The sequence below is a fragment of the Musa acuminata genome, chromosome BXJ2-6 (assembly GCF_036884655.1).
Source record: "Musa acuminata AAA Group cultivar baxijiao chromosome BXJ2-6, Cavendish_Baxijiao_AAA, whole genome shotgun sequence".
Classification (NCBI taxonomy): Eukaryota; Viridiplantae; Streptophyta; class Magnoliopsida; order Zingiberales; family Musaceae; genus Musa; species Musa acuminata.
In genome coordinates this window covers 32,088,050-32,104,340 of record NC_088343.1, presented here as the reverse complement: position 1 = coordinate 32,104,340, position 16,291 = coordinate 32,088,050, and the positions used below count along the sequence as shown (strand labels likewise).

The window sequence follows — 16,291 nt, the reverse complement described above, 5'->3', positions numbered from 1 at the left end:
ACAGAATGAGTCCCAAGGAGCACGAAGAACTTCAGATAAGTTGATGAATTAATGAAAAAAAAATTAATTTGAAAAAATATGAATCCTTATATGGTACCAACATACGATGATTCTCGTATGGACAGTTGTACCATCATACGATAGAACGCTTGAGCCTCCTAAGAGTCCTAAGTTGGAGTCAATCTTTTGCAAGATGGCAAGCAGGAGAGGCATTCACTGGTCACCCTATGGAACTTTGATGCTCGATCTAAGAACAGAGTTGCAAAGAGACAACTGGCCACTTCAGATATGACCACACACATTGTTTTGGTTCTCGTCATGGAAACAATAGGCTGCTCAAATAGGTTCCTCTCACACTGTTGCATTAGATGGTAGCAATATAATGCACATAAAAGTAAAGAGCAGTGTGTTAAAGCTCCAAAGTAGCAGCTTGCTCATTCATACATGCATCACAAGTTTATAAGAATGGACACATTTATTTGTTCCACATGAAGCTTCTTAATTTATTTATCTCTTGCATGAATTTATTCTATAATTTCATTCAAGTAATGGGAAGAATTCTCATTAGAAAACATAAATTACAAAGGCAAATATCAAATATCATAAATTTGGATGATAACAATTATAACGTCTTAGATCCCTAATCCAACAATTAATCCCTGCCTAATCTCATCTAACTATGGAATCAAGAGTGCTAACTGCTCTAGCAAATAATCAAAATCAGATTGGGTCACGCTCATCTTTGGGCTCTGGTCAAAGTTTAATATAAAATATCACAAGCATGAATAATTAAAATTTTCACGTATCATGTGGATCATCATATATCACAAATAATTAAATTCCTTTGGGAGATTATCCTAGTCATGTCTTATGGCACAAGCATGCTAATGTAGACTAATAGATAGCTTAATTGGATAGAAAAAAAGAAGAAGATGTTCTTCATCTTGATTAAACCAATAAATAGCTCCACTGTCTTGTCTCTCTCATGCTACTGCAATGCAGACTAGGAAATAGCTCGTGTGATTTCCAATGTCAACATGGAAATATGATGCAATAAAATGGTCCTTGGGGTACTTCAATTTTGACAACGAATGTAATTATCTAATTTAGTCCCACATAAGATGTGATAAAAGATTTTGAGTTAGTTTATAGAGACAGATAAACTTATTATTATTAATTTAAGCTTAAATAATTCAAACAAACTGAATATTGCTAGTCCATTCAACACACTTAACAAGAGCTTAGAGGTGACATCTCACATCTGTATCTTGTAGTAAGAAAGGATGTGAGATAACAAAAGGATCTCAAAATAGTCCTAAAAAATTTCTGAAATTTTATTACTAGTTAAATAAATCTTGACTATTGCAGATTAGCACAATTATGGAGAATTGTTTAGGTAAATGAGAAAAAAAAAAGGATTAGCACATACCATATTAACTAACGAAATCATATTTATTGTTCTATTGCACAAACCTACATACATATATACATGTTTATTTGCAAGATTTTGGTATGATTTGGACGCCAAAATCTAACCAATAAATTATAATTCCATTAGTTGGAGGAGATTATTTGCCAGACTTTATTTGCTTAAAATGTACAAACATACATACATGTTTATGCGTGTATATGTTGGCCAATGGATTGATGAGCTAAGATTTTGGTACGGTTTGGAGGCCAAAATCTAACCACTCCTCTCCCATGAAAGAAGTCAATACACGCAAACTCCCACCACATTGCTGTCACTGGTTTAAGTAGGCAAAGTAGGTGATCAAACTAACGTGCATACGCAAATCAATTGCTTCATGAATTGGATAGTGAACAAAAGACATGAATAGGGTTCATTTAGTAGGCTTGTGCCAATTTGACTGTCCTTATATTAGCATTAAGATGGAAAGAAATGCATTAAGTTGTAGTAATTTGAATCAAAAATTAAATTCTTTAAATTCTAAATTATGATCAAAAGAAAAAAGGATTCTTAGAACTGAGATAGTGATGAGTGAGCTTTCTTGGTGGAGACTCGAGAAAAGCAAAGGTAAGAGAGCTACCAAGAACTACCCATGGCAGCATTCATAGGCTTCCCTGCACAAGCTTCCTCTCCTACGGACCATTCCCAGCCACCACCTTCTTTATAAACTCTACAGGAGAGTGCACATGAAGTAAGCTAAGCCTGGAGAGGTAGGCTTGTCCAGAGAGAAGAGAGAGAGAGAGAGAGAGAGAGAAAGAGAGAGCAGCAGCAGCAGCAGCAGCAGCAGCAGCTGCAGCCGGAGGCAGTGACAAAGATGGTGAATTGGGTGGAAGCACAGAAGCCCATCTTGCACTGGCTGGTGCGGGGTGCGGGGCTGCGCCAGCAGACCATCGAGATCGAGCCCGGCACTGTCATCAGCATGTGGGTTCCCAAGGAGAAGGTCATGGCCGCCAAGAAGAAGGCCACCAACAAAGAAGTAGTTCCTGACCTGAGTAGCGATGGCAGCAGGGACGAGGAGGAAGACAAGAGGAAGAAGAAGAAGAAGCAGCGAGGCAAAGAGAAGGAGAAGCCGGCGGTGGTACTGGTGCACGGATTCGCAGCGGAAGGGATCGTCACGTGGCAGTTCCAGTTCGGGGTGCTGGTGAACCAGTACGAGGTGTACATCCCCGACCTGTTCTTCTTCGGGGAGTCGACCACCGCCGCCGCCGACCGCTCCCCGGCCTTCCAGGCTGAGTGCCTGGCCGCGGCGCTCGACAAGCTCAGCGTGCGGCGGTGCACCGCCGTGGGGTTCAGCTACGGAGGGATGGTGGCGTTCAAGATGGCGGAGCTGCGACCGGACCTGGTGCGCTCGCTGGTCGTCTCCGGCTCCGTCTTCGCCATGACGGACTCCATCAGCAGGGCGACGCTGGACCAGCTCGGCTTCGCCTCCTCCTCGGAGCTCCTCTTGCCGGAGTCCATCAAGGGCCTCAAGGCCCTGCTCTCCGTCTCCATGCACAAGAAGCTATGGTTCCCGGACTTCCTCTACAAGGACTACCTCGAGGTACCGACTGCATGCATGCAAATGCCTGCTGATTCCATCCACTGATCGGTGTGGATATGAACAGGTGATGTTTAGCAATCGGAAGGAGAGGGCAGAACTGCTCGAGGGTTTGGTGATCAGCAACAAAGATGCGAAGGTTCCCTCTTTGGATCAGGTATGTGTGCAGGTATCCGATTTCTTCCATTACCTGCATTACTTCAAGGTTAATTTCCTGTTCACCAAAAATGTTGGAGATATTTCTACACATATATGCATAAACTTGTACACAAAAAACATACAATCCTTTGCGAAGCCAACCTCTTGTATGCTGCCAAAATGTGGAATTGAAGAGCATGATTATTCTTGGTGTTTTCATTTTCACATGATGCAGAGGATACTCTTGTTGTGGGGAGAGAATGACAACATATTCAACCTAGAGCTTGCCAAGGACATGAAAGAGTAAGTTTTGAATCCATCATCATTCTACTTCCATCTTTTTCTCTTCAAAAAAAAAAAAAAGGCCAGTCAATATAACAATTAATTATGCTTAAAAGTGAAAACATTTGGCTGTCATTCTTCTACAAAACCATGATAAAAATATCATTGTTTCTCATCTAGTTAGATAGCATGAAGTCATATACTGCAGTAAAGTTCGTAGACAATGCATAGAATTTGGGGAATAGAGGGAAGGAAATCTTGTCACACAAGTTGTTACATAAGAACAATAGAATTTGACAGATTTCTTGTGCAATGACAACTTGAATGAGCTGATAACAGAACAAAGGGCAAAGAAACAAGAATTTCAATCCTACACCTTTTGCATTATTCACGCAGAAATCTGCTGACTAAAACAAATCTATCAATGTCTTTTTTGTTCATAATATGCAGACAACTGGGCGAGAAGACCATACTACAAAGCATAAAGAAAGCAGGGCATCTTCTTCATGTTGAGAGGCCCTGCGCTTACAATCGCCACCTCAAGAAATTCCTTGCACTCGTAAAAGATGAAGGCACCGAGAAATGATCAAGTTCAAATGTCCTTTATTCAATTATAAGTTTGTGGACCAGCATTACTATTTATTTCTATCATTGCATTGAATAAACCATGTTCTTGTGCTTTCCAGTTATATTTCATAGTTAGTTCCATTGTTATTCTGTTGACTTGTGAACTTGCTGAACAAACAGCTTAAAGAACTTGTAATACTAAAGGGGAATTGGTTTTCTCAAGTGCCTCGTTACCAACATCTCGAGTTTGAATACCCTCGGTGCAGATCTTGCCCACAGTGAAACATGCTCGATAAATGCATTATCTTGTTCGCCACCAGAATACGCCACAAAAAGCCTAATAATAGAGAACTTACCTGATAGACTACTGTGATTCCTCGAGAGTTCCTCCCTTGATCTCAGGCACCCATATTATCACTACAGTAATGTGAAAGCAGTCATGGTCATGTAGATAGTAAAGATCACCAGTGAAAGAGAGGAATGAAATTAGATGCAAGTACATGGAGTGGTATCGGTATCTTGAGAGCACACATTTCAAACTCCGGTGCTCCAGCCCAGAAGTAACTTTGCAATCATTGTTATCACAAATGATGTCATCCGGTTGGCAAGTATTGTGGAACTATTAGCAGGGCTCTTGATATTAACAGGAAGTATCTGCAATAAAAGAAAGAATGAATGAACCACAAGAAGAAATATCCACAATCATCATCAATCTAAAAGATTCATAGAGCATTGCAGTTTGGAGTCTGGGCATGAAAATTTTCAATAGATATGAGGTCTCAAAGAATCAAGTAATAGGTATTGAAGAGTAGAATAAACATAATGAAGACTCCAAAAGCACATACAACATGTTCCTTATCAAAAATAGAGCTAACATAATAAACATAAAAGTAAAAGTTGATTTAGTTCATCTAGTGATATGGTCATCCTTAGAGCTCAACGGCGAGAAGATTCAAGTATCTAACAAAAAAATAATTGTGACTTATAGCATGCTATTATTGTTGTTGTAAAATGATTTGATTTTTTGATGAGTATATCTTGCAACAAAGGCAAGAGCAAAAAGTTAATAAAATAAATTGCATACTTTCACGCTAAGTGTCATGTGTCTTGAAAAATAAAAAAATCATAAGCATTTGCATGCTTATAATGTATCATTATTTACATATGTATGTAGAGATTAATAGGTAATGGTCCACATGTTCAAATAAACATACATATTCATGAGGTAGGCTTGCAAAACAGATCTCATATGAATCTAATTTTATTTGACTACTAATTCTGATCGTAAGGTATAATTAGAAGTACTATATTTATCTGACAATATGAAAAATAAAGCAAGATTGAAAATCCATGATTTTAGTATATCAAAAAACTGATTTTAGTAGATTGAAAATCCTGATCGGACAGCAATAACTACTCCATTTTTTAAACCATTTCAAAACTTCAATTTCTCGAGCCATTTGCTGGCAGATTTGAAAAATGTTGCCTGGATAAAACAGGAACCTGTTGATTGACTTGATTCCACTTTGCTGCTGCAGTGCATGTAGATCAATGCCTAATGGGATTGGTGTCCTGGTTGATCAGGCCACTGAATTCTGCAAAAAGCAAGATAAATTTAGTACCATACGAGCAGCCTGAAGTTAAATTTAGTATCTGGGAGATTCTGATATAAAAGTACAGACAAGGATTTCGCATGGTGAGATTCCTCACAACCATGGTTTGTTAGAGTTATTTGATCTAAGATGCCTGAAAAAACTCATAGAATTTGCAGTTCAATAACATTAAATTAAAATAAGGAGCACAAGTGAACCAATATAACCATAGCAAATTTGTGTCCAGAACAGCAAAGAAATCTACACAGAGGTTCAGATAGAGACATGAGCATCATGAACACTTGTCAGTCGAGATTTGTACTCATTTTGAGTTATCCAAACATAAGCGAAAAGGTACAAGACAATAGCAAGATTTTCATCTCAAGACAACTCAAAACTGTGACCTTTTACTTTGAGGAGCCTCCACCGAACAAGCATACCCATCAGATAAGCCAAAAAAAGGTCAATGGCCACAGAAAGCTACGAAATAAGAAAGCTAGAATGAATAAGATGCAGAACAATCATAAGTTTCGGAAGCATGGAATGACCTGATCCACAGAGCCGAGTGCCCCTCTCAAGTTCTTAGGAACAATCTCTGATAGTTCTTGGGAACTATCAGGCAAGTGATAAGACGTCTATAGATCAAGAGTCGGACCGCATAAAACTCCACCATAATGGATCAAACGCTTGCAGAAGGATGGTAACATACTGTCTAGGAGCTCACACTGACACTGAACCCTTCCAACAACAATCACGTCAAAGACTCATCATGATCAGATCCTGACGGGAACCAGAAAAAAGGTCAGATCTGCTTCGCTCCTTTGCGCCCGATGTCCTCCGCAATGTCCGCTGGAAATATTCCCCACCATGGCTCCGATGTTGGACAGAGAACCAAGAGTCGAGAACTGGCACCACCAACACACATCGCCGTCACGCCAAGCAGTAAAGAAACCGTCACACCAAAGAGAACCGGAAGGGAGAGGCCGAGGTTGGCAATGATCTCGTCCAGGGTGAGGGAAAGTGTAGCGGGCGGTGAAGCCCAACTGGATGAGCCAAGGAGGACGACGATGGTGCAGAGGGCGACGGAGATGGAGCCGTTGCGGATCGGGAGGATGTTGGCTCTGATAACTAACCTTTTTTTTGTTTTTGTTTTTGTTTTTTTTCTTTCAAAGTAACTACCTGTTTGGTTGTCTTCGAGTATCTATTTATATTAATTAAAAAAATAAAATATACATTTTTAAGAAATAAAAAATTTTATCATATCTCAATAAATTTTTTTATTATCATCTATTTATTTTAATCTAAATTTTTATTTTTTATTTTATGTAATCTTAACTATTTTAATTAATCTTATCATACTCTTTAATTCAAAATAGTTATAATTTAAAATTACCTTCAAAATAATAAAAAATTTATTTTGCTAAAACTTTTATAAAGATATCGACAAGTTGATCTTTGTTGCTATAGTATTTTATTTGAATTTCTTTTTTATCAATCAATTCATAAATAAAATAATATCGAACTTTAATATGTTTGATGCATTCGTAGAATATAGGATTTTTCATCATTGTATTAATAGATTTATTGTCGCAATAAATTTTAGTTGGTCCATCTTATTTTTTTTTAGATCTATTAGAATTTTTTCAAATTGTTTGACATGTTATACTTATAGCCACAATATACTTCAATTCAGAGTTTAAGAGAGCAACATATTTTTATTTTTTTATTATCTATAAAATCACACTAGAGCCGGTATAAATCCTAAAGTATTTTTTCTATCATTTGTACATAATTTAAAATATTTTATCTACTCATAACAAATGCCATACTTGAGAGTTCCCATGTATCTAAAAACTCTTTTAGTTGTCTTTAGGAATTTATTGACGCTTACTGATTTTTTTACTTCATTCATCGTAATTAATGCTTTTCTTTTTTCTCTTGAATCCTTATTAAAACCCAAGTTAACAAAGACAGGGTCATTAGTTGTACCTTTAGATAATGTTGACCTTTTTTTTTTTAGCTTCTTAGTTGTAAGCTTGATATTATTGGAGTTTAGGGCCTTATCCTTTTCATATAGATAAGAGATATCTAATGAAAGACTCAATAATATAAGATATCCAAATAGTCTCTTCCATACAAAAATAACTAAGGAGGCATAAGTTCTTAATCATATCCTTAAGATGATGAAGTGGATAAAGAGGCTCATAAATCTAGAAATGGTGCTAGATGATAGCCTGTGTATATCTTGTACTTCAGTCCCTCACAAATTTTTTTTTTAAGTTTACAATAAATTTTAATATAAACAAATTTGAAGTGACTCTCCTTGAGATTCTCAATATATTAAGGGAGGCTTAGAGTACTATCAAGAAAGAGAAATCAATTCTCTATGTTGGTGAGATCAGAAAGAAAAAAAAGGCAAAGAAGTCTCTTAAGAAGGGCAAGGGTAAAGGCAAACTAGAGAAAGTAAATATTGCTAAGAAGGACCCGATAAAGAACAAATGCTAGAGCTTCCACCACGGTAAAAACGAGCATCGGAAGATGAACTACAAAGAGTATTTGCAGGAAAAATGTGAAATAGAAGCTTGGAAAAACTTTAGGTATGTTCATGATTGATCTTCATCAGTCTAAATATTATGATATTACATGGGTATCGAATACCGATAATGCATCTGATATCTATAATTTGTTGCAAGTTCGGGCAAGACTTAGAAGATTGGTGAGAGACAAGGTAAATCTTAGGATGGGAAATAACGTAAAAGTTACTATTATTGCCATCGATGATGTTACCATATAGTTGTCTGGTGGAGCTATTCTTTCATTAGATGCATGTTATTTTGTTCTTTTGATCATTAAAAATATTATTTTATTTTTTTATTTAATAAATAGTGTACATAAATTAGTTTTTAAAAATAATAGTTGTTTATTAATTTTAGATGATGAGATCATTAGTAGAAGAATATTAAATAATAGTCTATTTATATTAGATGTTACTCCATATGCCATGAATGTTGGTGTGTCTGAGAGGAAGCGAGATGAGGCGAACAATGAATATATGTGGTACTGTAGGCTATGTTGGGAAATTCTTGGGGGCGACATCACATGCACAACGGAATAACAGAAAACAAAATCCTCAATTTCCCAAAGATTTGTTCGTCGTCGTGCGAAGATTGATGCGCAAAATTCGAAAAATAAAAAATTACGTATAAGATAAATTATGTTACCTACGAATATCGTATATCCCTGAATCCCTACAGATCTATAGGAGAGGGTGAAGGAGGTCAAGCGTCCTCCTCTCTAGCGGTGATCCACACAACAGGGTTGCGACGATGCTCCTCAAAATTTCAGGCCTGTTTTGAGGTGGAGAAGGGGGAGGAGAATAGGAGAGGCAAGCAAAGGCTCTAGCCTATGAACCACTAAATCCCTCCTATTTATAGAGGTCCCCTGTCAACTTAACTATAATGGATCATCCCCTATTGGGTATTGGATCTTCATCCAACTACGCAAGCCTTTTAGATTAGTGGATCTCTATCCAATAATCTCTTATGGGCTTTTATTGGATCTTGTCCATGGGATCCAATAATTCAGAGGCTTATTGGATATCCAATAAGATAGGGGCTCCGACGGATATCTCATATTCGAACCTCTACTCATCACAATGCCTACCATATGTGTGTGACCCTCTAGGCCCAATATCGAGCTGGTCGTGAGTTATACTTGTCATAACTCTTTCTGGCTTAGTGAATTATTATCTCCATAATAATTCATTCGACTCATCGACTACGGACGTACTAGGTCACTATGCTGCAGTCCCCAAATGATACAGGGGAATCTAATCCATTGAACCTATCTGTCCTCAATTACCATATATCTATAGTCCCTCATCCATCTAATACCCCAAAGACAGTATGCCGGGTATGGTGCTATCAGACTCATACGGTTTCTACTCGAGTTTAGCTCTAATCAGATTCTCCTGGAGAACTCTTTCTCTCTCAATCCGAATGAGCCTGACCAGGGATTTTTCTGAGCAAAACCACATGAGATATTCCTCTCATGATAACGAGAGTAGATGATCCTCTATTACTATCCAATACTAATATGTTATCATAAGAGTCTGACAAATATAGATTGATCATGAATGTACTCGAAGCTTCTCCAAGCTTCTATTTCGCCCTCTCTACAAGGTACTCTTTACAGTTCCTCTTCTAATGCTCATCTTTACCATAATAGAAGCACCGGCCTTTATCCTTTATCCGGTCTTTCTTAGCAACGGTTGCTTTTCCTAGTCAGCCCTTGCCCTTGCCCTTGTTAAGGGATTTTTCTACTTTCCTTTTCTTTCTGGTCTTACTAGTATAGAGGACTGGCTTCTCTTTTTTTTGATAGTACTATCTGCCTCCTTCAACATATTGAGGAGCTCTGGGAGAGTCACCTCAAGTTTGTTCATATTAAAATTTATTATGAACCGTGAAAATGAATATAGTAGGAACTGAAGCATAAGATCCACACACAGGTTATCCTCTAGGACCATTCCTAGACCTGTGAGTTTCTTTATCCACTCAACCATCTTTAGGACATGGTTCTGAACTGGTGTCCCCTTAGTTATCTTAGCTAGGAAGAGGCTCTTGGATATCTCATATTATTGAGTCCTATATTTCTCAAATAGTTTGCAAACATATAGTAGTATAGATCTGACATCCATCTTTTCATGTTGTCTTTGTAACTCAGGAGTCATAGAGCCCAACATGTAACACTAAGCAAGAGTGGAGTTATTAATATACTTAATGTAGCAAGCGATCTCATCCTCGCTTGGCCCTTCCTCAAGCGTAGGCATCACCGTATTAAGGACATACGTGATTTTCTTCGCCATGAGAACAATTCTCAAGTTGCGGAGCCAATTCGTATAATTTGGACCAGTGAGGTGATTTGACATCAAGTATGCCACGTAAGGGATTTGAAAGCGATAATTTCCGAAAATAAAGATGCAGTAGAAATAAATAACATGCAGATTTTGCAGAAAATAAACAATCAAGATATGGACTTCTATCTTAATATGCTCCCACTATTTTATTAACGAGTCACGTGACACCCTCAGCACATGAAAGCTCGCCAAGAGTTCATCAGGAGCTCATCGAGAGTTCGTTGGAAGTTCACCGAGAGTTCGCTAAGAGTTCGTCGGGAGTTCACCGAGAAGTTCGCTGGAAGATCGCCGAGAGAATAATCAAATATACCAGAAGATCACCAAGAGAACAATGGTACCACCCTGTTAGGCGATGGTACCACCAGAGCTTGGTCTCCGAAGCTCTATCAGGCAATCGTACCGCCCAATATTAGTCTGCAAGCGATAGTACCGCCTAATAATAGCGGTGGTACTGCCAATACCCCGAAATCTAAGGATGTGACATTTTTTTGCTCCAATTCAGAAGCCATTGGGGTCTATAAATACCCCACCCTTTTCTACATGAAAGGGTATGAATAATATCTTGAATTCTTAGGGTGTTAAAAGTGTTATAAAAGTGCAAAGAGTCCTCCTCCTCCTATTTTAGTGTTGTGATCATTCAAGAGAGGTGTGAGGCTTGTAACGGTTATCTCCTAAACCTGTGAAAAGGAGAAAGCACTGTAAAGAGGTGTTCATCTTCGCCTATTGAAACAAGACTATTAGTGGATGTCGGTGAGCTCGATAGAGGAGGAATCGGAAGTAGATGTAGATCACAACGATAGAACCACTGTAAATTCTGGTTTGCATTTCTATTATTGTCATTTACTTACTTTGCAATTGCCTCACTTTCTCCTTACTTGGCTTTCACTACCCTTACGAACAAACATGCTTTCAAGTTATCTTCTGATATCGAATTTTTTAACGTACAAAGAATTTTAAATCGACGTTTTTATCCACTGTACTAATTCACCCCCCATTTTAGTGCCAACTCGATCCTAATACTTCTCCTCTTTCTTCCCTTGCTACCTACCCCTAACTTGGGCATGAGGATAGTAAGAAGGGCTAGCCCCTTCTTGTTTTGCTACTATGTGATGATGCGTGAAGGTCAAGAAAGGACGTGTTGCGAGAGGAGATGCGTCGTCGCTTCATCCATCGTGTGAATCACCGTTAGGAGTTTATTAGAGCTCCATCATCCATGGACTAAGATTTATATATTAGGAAATATATGATCTCTCCTAGGTGGGAACGTCTCACACATCTTACGTAATTTTTGGTTTCATGAGTTTTTCACTTTCAATCATTGCATGGCGATTTGATATAATTTTTTGAGAAATCAGTTTTTATTTTTCTTTTCTACTATACTTTTCCCAAGATTTTTCAATAGTTTTTATATAATATTTTTTAGTATTTGAGTTTTTAAATATATCCCTAAGCTATGATAAAAATTTGGTCTATAAAAATCGACTCATAATATACGATATCCTGATATTAATTGAACTTCAAAATTATAGGATCAATCTCAAACGTCCAAACACCAAAATTTTTAAGCAAGCTCTCAATTATGACCACATGGACCTTTACAACAAATTTTTAAATTGAGATTTTTTTGATATTTTTTGTTTATTTAAACTGGGGTTTTTCTATTTTCTCAATTTTTTATTTCGATCATAACATAAATATCTTTATATAATATTTTATGATATTTACCTAGGTATGGTAAAAAGTTAGTCCAAAATAATCAACTCTTGAACGTTTATAAGAATATTTAATTGCAACAACATAAACCTCTATAACAAATTTTCTAATTAAGCGATTTATTTTGATAATTTTATATTTCTTTTCAAATCTGAACAGTTTGATATTTTTTATTTTCTCAATTTTTTCATTTCCACGAAACATGATGTCTTTATGTATTATTTTTTGACATTTTAGCTTTTAAATATCTTTAAGTTATGATAAAAGTTGGTTCAAAACAGTCTACTCATGATATTTGATATCTTGATTTTCATTAGAACCTAAAATCAAAGTATCAACATGGTACAAATGCTACAAAATTTGTAGGAAAACTTTCAATTATAACTATATGGACCTCTATAATAAATTTTCTAATTTAGAGATTTTTTATTTTTATTTTTTGATTTATTCAGAATTCGAATAATTTAGGGTTTTTTATTTTTTTTCCTTGCGTTTACCAATTTTATCAAAATATGATGCCTTTATGTGATATTTTTTTGATATTTGTGCTTTTAAATGCATCTCTAAATGTTAAAAGTTTAGTCTACAAAACACAACTTTTGATATATGATATCTTGATTTTCGTTAGATTTTAAAATTAGAGTATCGACCTTAAAGAATAATTCAAATATTATGAAATTTTCAGAAAGATTTTAATTACAACCACATGGACCTTTATAATAAATTTTATAATTTAGAGAATTTTTTGATATTTTTTATTTATTCATAATCTGAATAGTTTGAGATTTTTTTATTTTCTTTATATTTTTTTCAATTCCATCAAAATGTAATGTCTTCATATAATTTTTTTTTTTTTATATTCAGACTTCTAAATATGTCCTTAAGCTATGATAGAAATTTGCCCCACAAAAGTCAATTTCTAGCATATGATGCTATGATTTTGGTTGGACCTCAAAATTAGAGTATCAATCTCAAAAAATAGTTCAAATGTTACAAAATTTTTAGAAAAGCTTTTAATTGGAACCACATGGACTTCTATAATTTTTTAAAAAATTCAGAGAAGTTTTTAATATTTTTTTGATTTAGTTAGAATATGAACAGTTTGAGATTTTTTTTATATTCTCCATGTTTTTTCTTTTGACCAAAACATGATGCCTTTATATAATATTTTTTGACATTCCAGTTTCTAAATATGTCTCTAAGCTATTGTAAAACGTTGGCCCTAAAAGTTCAACTCTTAGTATTCTATATCCTGATTTTGATTGGACTCCAAAAACTTTAAATTATTGACATCAAGAAATAGTGTAAATGATATGAAATTTTTTTAAAAAAATTTCAATTTCAATTTCAACCACATGGACCTCTATAATTAAATTTCTAATTAAGAGATCTATTTTGATATTTTTTAAAAATTTGAATAGTTTGATATTTTCTATTTTCTTTATTTTGGCAAAAATATGATGTCTTTGTACAATTTTTTTTTTTTTTTGATAATTGAGGTGCTAAATATGTCCCAAAGGCATGATAAAAATTTAATGATAGAAAATAAACTCTTTGTATCTAATATCCTAATTTTGATTGATCCCAAAATTAGAGTATCTATTAAAAGAGGGAAAGAGTGTAATACGAGTGAGTTGAAGGAAACTGCTTGTTTCATCTAACTAAATCAGCAATGGACATTTGAACAATGTGTATGCTAACTTATGTTTAGATAATGTATTTTGTAAGATTTTATTAGATATATGAAAAACACAAGTTAAATTCATGAAAAATATAATTGTTTGAGTATTTTTTGAATTTCAAACTTTCGTAGGAGAGTTTTAGATAACTAAGGTATAAATCTATTATGAGTTATTGAGTAACTCTTTACTGATGGCAGCAATGCTAGAAATCGATGATGAAATGTGTTGGAACTCAACAATAACACTGGAAAGGAGGTGACTGGGAATGACTATGATAAACTCAATGGTGGTACTGAAAACCCTAAAACCTTAAGTTATAGGAAAAAAAAACTAGAATAACATCTACGAATAAATATTGTCAATGTAGAATAACCCTAAAACCTTGCAGACATTCTCTGGAATTAGAAAAACTATATACGATGTACGTAGCCAATCAATTCATAATTAATTAATTAATTAATGTTTTTTATTCGAGCCAATATGAACGAACCTTTTAGTCATTCTACAAAAGTGTATTCCAATTATTTAAAAAATAAAGGCGCTGTTAAAAAGTTTTCTAAGATTAAATTAAATTTGGAATTTTTTTTCCGAAAATTCGCCCATAAAACAATTCCATAAAACAATATGAGTAATTTTTTTAACCCTTGCAGGGATGATTGGCCATCGCCTCCGCCCGCAACCCCATCACCACCACCTCCTCTCCTTCTCCGCTCCCATGGGAGAACAAACCATCCACTCCACCCAATCTCTCTCCTCCTCCGCCCTTTCCACCACCACCACCACCGCCGCTGGCCCCCCTGCCACCTCCAACAACCTCCCCACCGACCCCGCCGCTGTTAGCACCACCATCATCACCGCCGCCACCACCGCCACCACCACCATCTCTCTCCGCCCACGAAAGATCCGAAAGGTTTCTTCCTCCTTCTCCTCCTCGGTGTTGGCCGAAGACGCCTTCAAGAAGAACCCTTCCTCCGATGGCCGCCTCGCCGTCCGCGTGATCCCTCGCCCGCTGTCCGCCGACGGGGAGATCGTCGTCGCCCTCCGCCACCTCCGCGCCGCCGACCCCCACCTCGGCCGCGTCATGGACGCCCACGAGCTCCCGGCCTTCCAGTACCTCCACCCGCCCTTCCACGCCCTCGCCCGCAGCATCCTCTACCAGCAGCTCGCCTTCAAGGCCGCCGCCTCCGTCTACTCCCGCTTCCTCTCCCTCTGTGGCGGCGAGGCCGGCGTCGTGCCCGAGGCCGTCCTCGCCCTCACGCCCCATCAGCTCCGCCAGATCGGCGTCTCCGGCCGCAAGGCTTCCTACCTCCACGACCTCGCCCGAAAGTACCACACCGGTATCCTCTCCGACGCCGCCATCGTTGCCATGGACGACAAGTCTCTCTTCACTATGCTCACCATGGTCAAAGGCATCGGCGCCTGGTCCGTCCACATGTTTATGATCTTCTCCCTCCACCGCCCGGATGTGCTTCCCGTCGGCGACCTCGGCGTACGTAAGGGGGTGCAGATGCTTTATGGCCTTGAGGAGGTTCCGCGGCCTTCGCAGATGGACCAGCTCTGCGAGCAGTGGAGACCCTATCGCTCCGTTGGTTCCTGGTACATGTGGCGCATCGTCGAGGCAAAGGGCACCTCCACTATGGCTTCATCCAGCACTGAAGGGGGAGGACTCGATATTACTACCATGGGAGAAGGAATAGTGCAGCAACAACAGCTTGTCGATCCAATTCAGATGCTTCCCAGTCTTGGATGAGAACTGTACGATGCCTACTGGTACTGCTTAGATTTTCCACCAAAGCTAGCTTATTGAAATGGATATTTGTTCTTCTTTGTTTCCTCTATTCAATGAGCTGAGCTGCTGTCTGCACTGAAGTTGTCTGCTATCTTAGTGTAATTCATCGCATGTCCAGTGTTGTGTTTTTTTCGTTAAGTGGAGAATCCCAATGCCACTGGTAGGGCAGCCTGTATGGTACTTAACTGTGACACTTATACATTTCATTGGCAGATGGTGGAAACAGAATAATGTTGTAATACTGTTGGTCATCTAGTGACTGTAAATTACAAGCTAGAACAAATTTGATCATCCATAGTCAGGATTGTTGCAGTTTTATTGCAAAATTATTTATGATTATGTGCGATTGGATATTATTATGCATGTTTATTTTCATTGTCACTTGATGGCAACAAGTAGTGGTGATCATTCAATGAGTTCAATGGTGGAAAACGATTCATGTGGATGACTCCATGTAATTGGTGTATCATGAGATGTTTTAATTATTGCTAGACTTCTTCACCCAAAATGAAATGCTACGTTATTACATAATAGAATCAAAGTGCAATTGTGCTCATTGGTTTTTCTTTATGACATTGTATTATTTTTCATAAGACTTTATTATCTGA

The 16,291-nt window shown here is 37.4% G+C and overlaps 2 protein-coding genes and 1 long non-coding RNA gene across 8 annotated transcripts; 2 read left to right on the top strand and 1 right to left on the bottom strand.

The window, feature by feature from the left end:
• The first annotated feature begins 2,282 nt into the window (after positions 1-2,282).
• On the top strand, positions 2,283-4,148 carry LOC103988751 (uncharacterized). Of its 2 annotated transcripts, none has more exons than XM_009407382.3 (4): positions 2,283-3,008; positions 3,073-3,162; positions 3,379-3,446; positions 3,876-4,148. In XM_009407382.3, the coding sequence occupies exons 1-4, from the start codon at positions 2,283-2,285 to the stop codon at positions 4,009-4,011; spliced, it is 1,020 nt and encodes a 339-aa protein (XP_009405657.2). In that variant the 3' UTR covers positions 4,012-4,148. The 2 variants fall into 2 exon arrangements, with proteins under 2 accessions (XP_009405657.2, XP_009405656.2); XM_009407381.3 differs by having other exon boundaries at positions 3,073-3,174.
• LOC135615264 (uncharacterized) lies at positions 3,004-6,914 on the bottom strand. Of its 5 annotated transcripts, none has more exons than XR_010487944.1 (6): positions 6,133-6,914; positions 5,496-5,587; positions 4,493-4,646; positions 4,349-4,409; positions 3,306-3,488; positions 3,004-3,195 (listed from the first exon to the last, which is right to left on the bottom strand). It is a non-coding gene; the product is annotated as an uncharacterized LOC135615264 (long non-coding RNA). The 5 variants fall into 5 exon arrangements; XR_010487942.1 differs by lacking the exon at positions 6,133-6,914 and adding an exon at positions 5,989-6,122; XR_010487941.1 differs by lacking the exon at positions 6,133-6,914 and adding an exon at positions 5,989-6,108 and having other exon boundaries at positions 5,496-5,580.
• Positions 6,915-14,532: 7,618 nt separating this feature from the next.
• On the top strand, positions 14,533-16,039 carry LOC135615261 (uncharacterized). The gene has a single exon (XM_065113520.1). It carries the CDS (start codon positions 14,547-14,549, stop codon positions 15,642-15,644), a length of 1,098 nt encoding a protein of 365 aa, XP_064969592.1. The 5' UTR covers positions 14,533-14,546; the 3' UTR covers positions 15,645-16,039.
• Positions 16,040-16,291: the final 252 nt, after the last annotated feature.

Excerpts from the sequence above, each read along its gene's own strand:
- LOC135615261 (XM_065113520.1), top strand. The coding sequence starts at position 14,547 with ATGATTGGCCATCGCCTCCGCCCGCAACCCCATCACCACCACCTCCTC.
- LOC103988751 (XM_009407381.3), top strand. The coding sequence starts at position 2,283 with ATGGTGAATTGGGTGGAAGCACAGAAGCCCATCTTGCACTGGCTGGTG. Across the intron at positions 3,009-3,072 it reads TCTACAAGGACTACCTCGAG|GTGATGTTTAGCAATCGGAA; the intron begins GTACCGACTGCA and ends GGATATGAACAG. Across the intron at positions 3,175-3,378 it reads TGGATCAGGTATGTGTGCAG|AGGATACTCTTGTTGTGGGG; the intron begins GTATCCGATTTC and ends CACATGATGCAG.